This window comes from Giraffa tippelskirchi, chromosome 6, assembly GCF_054371585.1.
Source record: "Giraffa tippelskirchi isolate mGirTip1 chromosome 6, T2T-mGirTip1v1.2.pri, whole genome shotgun sequence".
NCBI classification, from domain to species: Eukaryota; Metazoa; Chordata; class Mammalia; order Artiodactyla; family Giraffidae; genus Giraffa; species Giraffa tippelskirchi.
In genome coordinates, this window is record NC_137280.1 from 75138273 (window position 1) to 75147488 (window position 9216).

A 9216-nucleotide genomic window follows, 5' to 3' on the forward strand; every position below is an offset into this window, starting at 1 on the left:
AGCACCGCGTCACACCTGGGGGAGGAGGGGCGAGGTCACAAAGGTTCTCGCCTTCTCCCAGGATACGAGTGAGTCCCACACGTGGCTCCAGGCTCCCTGGTCTTGCCCTCCTTGGAAGGTAAGAGAGCACACGGGCCAGAGTGGGGGCTCAGCCCGTGACCAGGGTCAGGACGCAGGAGTGGGGCCAAGGACCAGGGCTCAGTGAGGGACCAGCGTCAGGGGTCACCCAGCCATGCACAGCAGAGCCCTGGCTGCTCAGGGACCCTCTGGCTCCTTCAAGGTTCTAGGCTGGGGCCGCCTGTACCCCCTCGAGTCCCCCAGAAGGCGCTCCACAGCCCCCAGAGACAGAACAAAGCAAGCTCCTTGTCTGAAAGGGTCTGTGGGGCTGTTGCAACTCCTGGCCACTTCCACACCCACACACGCCCTGTCCCCAGGCTGGGAGACTGTCCCTGAAGAGGGTGAGGCAGAGGGGTGACCACACCTCACAGCCTGGCCTGTGGGAGGGTGGGGGGCAGCTGGTGAAGCCCAGACACCAGCCGCCACCCGGGGCCCCCTGCTGGCCTCTCCTTGCCAGGACTCTGTCCTGCAGGCCAGTTCCAGGCCCCAGCCCTCTTGCTGGGCTTGAGCGCCTGCTAACACCACCAGAGCGATGCGGCCGCCCTCCACCGCACCTGGCGTCTCCAGCCCTCCCTCCCGGCACTGCCCAAGGAGCCCCTCCTGCCCGAGGTCCACAGAGGTGGGCACACTGACTGGGAAGCCTGTGGTCCGCAGCATGCCTCAGGACGCCTCCATGAAATGGGGCCGTCGTGGGGACCGTCCGCCCGTCCACCCGCCTGGACAGGCCTTCTCCACCTTCGAAGGCTGTGCACCCAGCAAGCGTGGGTGGATGGGAGGCACCAGGCCCTCTAGCCAAGGTGGAGGCCCAGGCTGCTGCCCCCACCCAGTCTCCTGTTCCTGGCGGTGGGTGAGACCGTCCCACACCGCTCTGAGACCACCCAGCATCTTCTTTTCAGCCTGTTCTTTGAACCGCACCATCTCTCAAGCGCTATCAAGATCACAAACTCTTTCTTCCGGGACTTCACATCTACTGCTGAGCCCTCTGGCGAATCTGTCAAGTCACTGTATTTTTCAACTCCAGGATTCCCATGTTTTTAAAAACAGCTTTTTATTTATCATCTTTTTACTGATTTTCTCTGCTTAGTATCTTCCTTTCCCCCTTTATTTCTTTAATTGTGGTTTCCTCTAGTTCTCTGACTATATCTGTGATGCTCAATTTGAAGTCTTTTCCTGTTAAATCCACCATCTCACTGTCACCTGCTTTTTAGGAATAATATGGTATGTGGTCGTATTTCCTTGTTTCTTTGTGTGTTTGTAACTTTGGATTGGAAACTGGTCCCTTTAGGTAACGTATCATACCAGCTCTGTGTACTGGTGACCCCAGACTGGGACTTACTTTCTTCTCTGCTTTGTCTTACTGGCCGGGTCACCTTAGGGGCCCCCCCTCAGACCCTGACGCTTTGATGCTCCTTCCCAGGGGCACAACCTCAGGAAGGCCCACGGTCACCCTACTCCACCTCACCCCACTCCAAGGCAGTGGTTTTGGCAAAGCTCTGACTGTGTGGTCCCTGCCCACACCCAGGGATTAAACTCCATTCACAGCTGGCCGACTGCTGTTTTCAACAATGCCCGCAGCAGAAGCTGCTTCTCAGACCAATCCCACTGCACCTGGCTCCTCTGAAACAGATACTGAGGTCAGTGCTGGGAATTTCCCTGATCACAGAGAGCCTGCGGTCCAGCCCGCGTCACCAGTGAACCCAGCCCCTGACCACAGAGGGCCTGCGGTCCAGCCCGCGTCACCAGTGAACCTGGCCCCTGGCCACAGAGGGCCTGCGGTCCAGCCTGCGTCACCAGTGCACCCATCAGCTGCCTCCCACCAGCCTCTCCCCACGACGTCCGTCTCCCGAGAGCACCCTGGGTTGGGCTCCTCCGCGCTCTGCAGCAAACGTGGTCAGTTCCTCAGCAGCGGCACTAGGCACACTTCTGCAGGACAAGCTTGCTTCTCCCCTGGTGAAAACCTCTGAGCACTGCTCGCTGCTGGCCGTGAGTGACAGCCAAGTGCTGGGAGGAGAGAGCAGTGGCCCCCAGGCCTCTGGGGCCAGCCTCTCAGCGTGGAACTGCCACACGCCTCACCCTGGGCGCCTCAGCAGCCTGCCCGCGTCTTCATGGAGACGGCGGTGGAGACTGTGACTGCTAGATAGATCAGCCCCCCAGAAGCCCTTCTCAGGAGACCTGTGCTCCCTGGAAGCAGGTCAGGGGCTGACCACCCTCGGGCCTCCATATGAACACGATGCCCAGCACACAGCAGGTACTCAGGAATGCTACGCCCTGTGCTAGAAGCACACTTATGCACCAAGGAAACCCACTGTAGCTGGTGTCTGTGCAGCTGCTGGGCAGGCCCTCAGGGGTGAGTCCTGTTTGCCCTGGGCCATGGCCTCCCAGGAACAGAAGCAGCGCAAGTCCCTGCTTCCAACCCCCATCCCTCCAGAAACATCTGGCTACTATGGCCCCGAGCTGCCTCCAAGGGGCGCTGGCTCCGCCCCAGGGAAGCCTGGCTGACAGGTCCAAGCAGGAGCTGCGACCTCCTGCCTTTCTGTCCTGCACCCACCCACCCACCAAGCCCCCTGCCCCCACCACCCCAGCCATCAGAGGTGTGGCTGCGCCCAGGGCAGGGCCGCCTGCTTCCTACCCCCACCAACAGGAAATACAGGTGAGGTGGGCGGTTCACCTCGACCCTGCAGGCTGGATCGGCCTTCTCCAACTGCACAGCCTCTGAGGCCTCCCACACCAAGAGTCTAACCAGACCCCCGAGGCCCAACCCAACAGGGGAAGCAGCGGTCCGAGAAGGAGCGCCAAGGACAGGCTCCCTTGGCCAGCGGTGACGGCTGCTTACTGATTAGCCACGACACAGCCAGGACGGGAGCAGGCTGTGCAGGCAGGACGAGAATCCGGTCTGGGGGCTATGTATGGCGGGGACAGGGCACCCACGGGGGCCTAGGAGGCCGGCCCACCCCCAGCACCGTCCTGCTGCTCCAGGCCGCTGGACTGGGGCTGGCTGTGGGGAGGGAGCGTCTCCGTGTGTCCATCCAGGCTGCCGCCCCAACATCTGACCCTGCTACACGCCCACAGCACAGGGGACACACATGAGTCCAGAAGTGGTGCGAGAGTGCCCGCTTCATAGCTGTCACCCCCAACACATGAGGGAAACCAACATGACCGCTCAGCAGGAGGCAGTCTGGCCCAAAGGATCAGCAACGACACTTTGAAAACGACCTGTGCTTGTTTCACAATCTTCATACACACATTTTCAGCAGGAGACACGGCTCACAGAGCAGTGGCAGGCCAGCCATCACTGTCACCTCAGTGTTTGGAAAGATGCAAAGATGCCAGAGAAACGACCACACGCCAAACCCTCGCCTCTTGCGGGAACAGAGGTGTCTCGGCATGATAAAACAACCCAGGAATGAAAACGATGTGCTTATTCAGCTGCCTGAGAAGCAGTGGAACTGAAGGCAAATGGTGAAAAGCCCAGAAAAGGACATCCACTTCCGGTACATTCAAAGAGGGAAACCAGGCTCCCCGGGGCTCTCCGTCTGGTGATGAGCGATGCAGCAGAACAGACGCGTCAGCAACGACACAGGGAGCAAATCGAGTCTCCTGGTACGGGTCTTTACAAGGGCGGCCCACACAGTCAGCTTTCCCCACGTGAATCACTACAGGGCCAAAAGCTGAAAATAAAGAGTTCCAACACTGCTAGACATCTGAGCAGCTTGTTTTACTGTTTTTGTTATATCACCTAAGACTAACTTCTGAACGTCTGGTCCAGGCTTACTAATGCGGAGGCCGTAAATGCAAAGTTCTAGGGACTAAGGGACTGTGGACCATATACTGGACTCGGAGCCAAGATGCTCGAAACACTGGCAGCGACCTGGGGTCCCACAATGGGGCAGTGGGATCCCTGGTCGCCCGTTCCTGCTAGCTCTAACAATTCTACCATGTCAAGTGGGCATGCAGCCCACTGCATCCTGGGGCCCAAGTCCGAGGGGCAGGACCTGCTGGCAACATGGACGTGAGGCTCACTCTGCCAGGAGAGCTGACGACCGACGTGGGGACACGGGGCCTGTAACGCCACAGGCAGGGGCCATGCGGACTCTCATTCGCAATTGAGTCCACCCTCAGTGACCTGCCCGAGCCAGGGCCGACCCCCAGACCTGCACACAGCCCAGGGGGCGAGTGCGGGGGCCTCGGGAAGTGTCAGCCCCATCAAGCAGCAGTGGGGACTGCTGTCAGTCGGCTGAAGGTGGCTCTTCCCCACCTAGGCAGGCAGGCATCCCTACCCTTGCACACAGCAAGGCTCAGCCAGTGAATACAAGCCAGGTGGCAGCCCCTGGAGGCTCTGGGACATTTCGGGTCTGGGTGGGCCCTTCAGGAAGACCTCCTCGCGTTCAGGTGGCAGGACAGACCACATGGCAAAACGTCGATAGAGCAGGCTATCCTGAGGAACGTGACCCCAAGACCGCAGGTCAGGCCTCACTGCCTCAGGCCTCGCTGGCCATGGACGAGCTGGGCAACGGGGAGTGAGGCTGGGTGCTGCGAGCCCCGGGGCACTCCCAGGGTGCCTCGAGCTTGACTGTGGCTGCAAGGGCCCCGCGCCGCTGCGCCTGCCACCGCCTGCTGAACACGGAGCGCAGTGCGCGCAGCTGGCCCAGCTCCTGCGCCGAGAAGCAGGGCTGTACCTCAGCGAAGCGCACCACGACGTCGAAGGACACCGCCGCCTGCTCCCAGGCCACCCTGTCCGCCCCCCCAGCCTCCGCCGGCTCCGAGCTCCCCAAGGCTGTGCTCCCGAGGCGGGCCAGGGCGCCTGCTGCGAACCCAGGGGTGTGCGCGAAGGCCTGCTCGGGGGGCTTAGTCCTGAGCTGCTCCGGCTCCTCCTCAGAGGACGAGCCCTCCACGAGCGCAGCCTCAGGCCACAGCTTCCTCCAGGCCCGGCTGAGGACAGTGCCCGGCACAGCATCCCAGGCGCAGGCCACGTCAAGCACGGCATCGTGCACACTGCAGCGGGGGGCCAAGGCCTGCAGCCTGCCGCGGGGCGTGACGAAGTTCCTCATGAAGTCCCTCCGAATGCCCTGGTCCATGGGCTGGAGCAGGGCGGTGACGCTGGCGGGCAGGAAGACGGTGAAGACGTTCTCTGAGGCCAGCTCGGCCTCGTGCGGGTGCGCCCGGGAGCCGTCCAGGAGGAGGATGGCCTTGCTGTCCTCCGGCAGGGCCATGGCTCGGAAGTGCTCCTTCACTGCGGGCACAAAGATGTGATGGAACCAGTCAGCAAAAATCTCCTTGTCCACCCAGGCGCTTCCTTGCGCCTTGTACGCGACGGGCAGGTGCTGGAGGCCCTGCACTGCCTTGGGGCTGCCCCATTTCCCGACCACCAAGGGTTTGATCCTGTGGGAGCCCGTGGCATTGGCGCACATGAGGACGGTCAGCCGGTCCTTGCTCTGCGTGGGGCCGGGCACTGGCCTGCCCTCCGGGCTGGGGCTAGGGGAGCAGCGCCAGAAGAGGCCGGTCTCGTCAGCGTTGTAGACCTGCTCGGGGGACAGGCCATGCTCCGCGGTTAAGCTCCGGAAGAACCCGCAGAACTGCTCGGCCACCTGCTGGTCGGCCACCTGCTTCTCGCTGGACACATCCAGCTTCTTGATGCCATGTCTGGCCTTAAAGCGCCAGAGCCAGCCGCCAGAAAACACGCAGGGCTCAGTCAGCTGCATCTGCTCGTAGAAGTCCTTGGCCTTTTCGATGAGCATGGGGCCTGAGACGGGCACGCCCTCGGAACGCTTCACCAGGAACCACTCGTACAGCACACGGTCCAGGTGCTCGAGCTTGGGCGTGTGCAGGGTGCGGCGCTGCGCCAGCGCCTTGTCCGAGTCGGAGCTGGCGAAGAACCGGAGCAGCTGGGCCTTGTGGGCCCTGATGTCGTACAGGGTGGACATGCCCACATTGTACTCCTGCATCAGCGCCCGCCTGCTCTCGCCCTTCTCCAGGCGCCGGCAGATGTCCATCTTCTCCTTCAGGGTCAGCACCACCCTCTTGCGCTTCTCCCCAGGGTTCCGCCCGGCAGCCGGCTTGGAGGCCATGAGGAGGGGGCTCGTCCCAGCTGAGGGGGTTGCACCTGGGCAGGGGCTGGTGGCCTTCCCGCCTCTTCCTCCCCCACCCTCGCCTGCCTGTCCTGCTGGTGCTGACGCGGGGCCAGCACAAGCCAGGGTCCCTTCCCGGCCCCTCTCTCCAGCTCCGGCAGCCTCCCGACCCTCTCTGTGGGGGGATCAGTCAGCCACCCTGGGCGTCCCCACGGCTGGACCTCCGGCCTTCTCTGCAGGGACGGTGGCAGCGACTCCCCTCAAACACGGACCGGAGAGTAGAGGGGCCCTGGGAGCTGGTTTCCAGCTAATCGAGGTTTCACCTCCTGAGCCGTGGGGGCCTCTCTCACGCACATGGTGCTTTATCAGCTGGAAAGCAAAAGGGGGAAGAAAAGAGAAATGTTACGGGGCACATGCCTCAGCCTCGTAAGCATGTCCTCGTCACTTTACCCATGCTGAAGCAGCCACGGGCGGGGCCTGGGGGACAATGAACAGAGCTGCCGGCAGGTGACACAAGAAGAGCCAGCTCGGGGGCTACCGGGCTCACTGACTCTTCTCAGCTTCCACAGTGATCTCGGAGTCACTCGCTACGGCTCTAAACTAAAAGTGGCTGTCGGGTGCAATCTGACCTCCCAGGAAAACGTGAAGGGTGAGGCTGCTGAATAAAGCCAGGATGTCGCCAAGCGCTGGGACCCGAGGGCCACATTCTACATCCAGACTCAACTTTCCCACTGTAACTGCTCACCGGGCCACCTGACCTAAGCGCCTTCACAAAACCCTCATTCCTTCGAGAGCAGCCGAGGCAGGGGCGGAGGTGCTGCAGCGGGCAGGGGTTCCTCTAGGATTCTGGGGCTGGGGAGCCTGCAAGCCTCTTCAGAAACAAGTTCCTCAAGCCCTCTCGTCAACAGCAGGCCCCAGACTCCTTCTAGAAAGCCAAGCTCGGTAGGCCTCAGGCTCCTCCCAGAGCCAGGAGGGGCTGCAAGTCTCTTAACTACTGGTCCCCACAGCCTCAGACGCCTCTGGTCACACAGTCACACATGAGTGTGCAAACAGCACTCACACCCACTCTGACCCAGGAGGGACTGCCAGCACGTCCCACCACGGGGAGGCAGGCAGCGCTCACAGCCGCTCTTCCAGGAGGGACCCCCACCCTACCTCCCTCCCAAACCCTCACGTGTGGCTCCGTGGCACCACAACTTCTCGTTGTGGGTGAAGCCACAGGACTACTCACGTGTGGAATGTACAAAGACAGCCCTTTGAGACCACAGCTCAACAGAAGTGAAATTTTTTCAGATGTAGCAAGACTCCCAAAGACAAACCCTAGGCCTGTCAGCAGCCAGCCCCAGGTTCGTCCTTTCAGCCCTCTGAGTCAGTCTCCCGGTGTGCAAAGTGGGGGTGCTGGTCCTTCTGGGACCTGTTTTCATCCTAATGGCTGTGTGACAGTGTGACTGTGCACTGCTTGGCCCCATGTGGAGCAGAGGGTATGAAAAGCCATAATCCATCTTCAAGGAGACGTGTAGTGCAAAATCACTGTAAAAACCAGGAGAAATCGGAGGAGGGGGGTTCCCGGTCACTTCTGAGGGACTGACTCTAAGCACAATAGGAAGGAGAAGGAAGGGTCAGAGAAGGGGACTCAGTGCCAGAAACGGGCTCACTGTGTGCCTGACACAAGGCGTGTGCAGTGGAAACTGGAAACACACCGGTCCTGCTGGCGAGGCAGAAACTTCCTTTAAAAGTGATACTCAGGTATATTACTTCTGAAGCAACTTCTTAAGCTAAAAGGTAACATAACAGGGCAAGAAAAATGAAGACCGTTTGCAGCCTTGCCACGGACATCCTCCTGTGCCATAGGGGAGAGTAGGAGGGGGCAGGGGGCGAGTGTGGGCAAGAGAGCGCAGCGAGGCACCACCTGCATGCTGCCCCTTCCTGCGAGCAGGGGAGGCTCCTCCTCAGAGAAGGCCGGAGGAATTCAGGGGGAGGATGCCAACAGCGCGAGGGCGGGGAGGGAGGTTGACTATCGGGAGGAGTGCTCAAGACACAAGTTCTGGCCCGAGGAAGGGCTGGATAGAGTCCTGAGAGGCAAAAGGGGCTGGGCAGGGGTCCGCGCTCAGGAGCGGACGTCGGGGCACACATCCTGCAAGGAAGCGAGGCTGTCGTGGGCGCAGGTGCGGGGCCCAGGCCTGGGGCAGCCTAAGGCAGGAGGCTGGCTCGGTTAAGAGAGGAGGCTGTTCTGAGAACGCTTCTATTCCGGGGACCACGTCTGGGGCAGAAGGGCAAAAGCCAGACAGAAAAGAAACAGGCCAGGGCTCAGGCCGGCTCCTTCCGGGGGAAGGGAACTCGGGCGCCAGTCCTGCCTCGGGCCGGAACGCCGGCCCGGCTCGGAGGGAGGCTGCGGAGGGACCAGTTCGGTTCCGGGGGACCCAGGGGCGCCCCGCACCAGCAGCCCGACCCTGGGTCCCGACGCCCACCTCACCCGCCCCACCAGCCTAGAGCTCGCTCACCTGCGGACGCCTGGCCGCCGCCGCCGGCCGGAAGCGCCCCGCCCCGTCCCCCGCTGGTCCGCGGTCCCCCAGCCACTTCCGGGGCGCTCTAGGCGTCTCGGAGGACTCGGCATCTCTGTGGTCTCGCTGGCGGCTGGATCCTGCGCTGGCTGCCCGGGCCGGGCGGTGACCACCGTAGCTGTGGGTTCGGTGATGGGTGCATCCCTGGGGCAGGGTGGCAGGAGGCTGCGGAAAGCAGTGCTTGAGCCCCTCCCTTTACGAAGCCCAACGGCCAACGCTGTTTTTCTCCTCCTCAGCCTCCGCTAGAGCCTCCTGTGTGTTAGTCGCTCAGTTGTGTCCGACTCTTTGCGACCCCATGGACCCACCAGGTTCCTCTGTCCGTGGGATTCTCCAGGCAAGGGTATTGGAGTGGGTTGCCATGCCCTCCTCCAGGGGATCTTCCCAACCCAGGGATCGAACCTGCGTCTCCTAGCTAGAGCCTCATCCTCCCCTAATTGAGATGATTTGGATGATAAGACTTGAAGCCTTGATGC

The 9216-nt window shown here is 61.7% G+C and overlaps 1 protein-coding gene and 1 long non-coding RNA gene across 3 annotated transcripts; one reads left to right on the forward strand and one right to left on the reverse strand.

Annotated features, from left to right (window-relative positions):
- Positions 1–59: 59 nt before the first annotated feature.
- Positions 60–1348, forward strand: LOC145511181 (uncharacterized). Its single transcript, XR_014057600.1, has 2 exons — positions 60–118; positions 590–1348. It is a non-coding gene; the product is annotated as an uncharacterized LOC145511181 (long non-coding RNA).
- A 1970-nt stretch (positions 1349–3318) lies between these two features.
- JRK (Jrk helix-turn-helix protein) lies at positions 3319–8728 on the reverse strand. Of its 2 annotated transcripts, none has more exons than XM_081503994.1 (2): positions 8684–8728; positions 3319–6551 (listed from the first exon to the last, which is right to left on the reverse strand). In XM_081503994.1, exon 2 carries the CDS (start codon positions 6180–6182, stop codon positions 4596–4598), a length of 1587 nt encoding a protein of 528 aa, XP_081360120.1. In that variant the 5' UTR covers positions 6183–6551; positions 8684–8728; the 3' UTR covers positions 3319–4595. The 2 variants fall into 2 exon arrangements, with proteins under 2 accessions (XP_081360120.1, XP_081360121.1); XM_081503995.1 differs by having other exon boundaries at positions 7414–8728.
- Between the last annotated feature and the right edge of the window lie 488 nt (positions 8729–9216).

Bases quoted from the DNA above. Each gene is read 5' to 3' on its own strand.
- JRK (XM_081503994.1), bottom strand. From the start codon at position 6,182: ATGGCCTCCAAGCCGGCTGCCGGGCGGAACCCTGGGGAGAAGCGCAAG.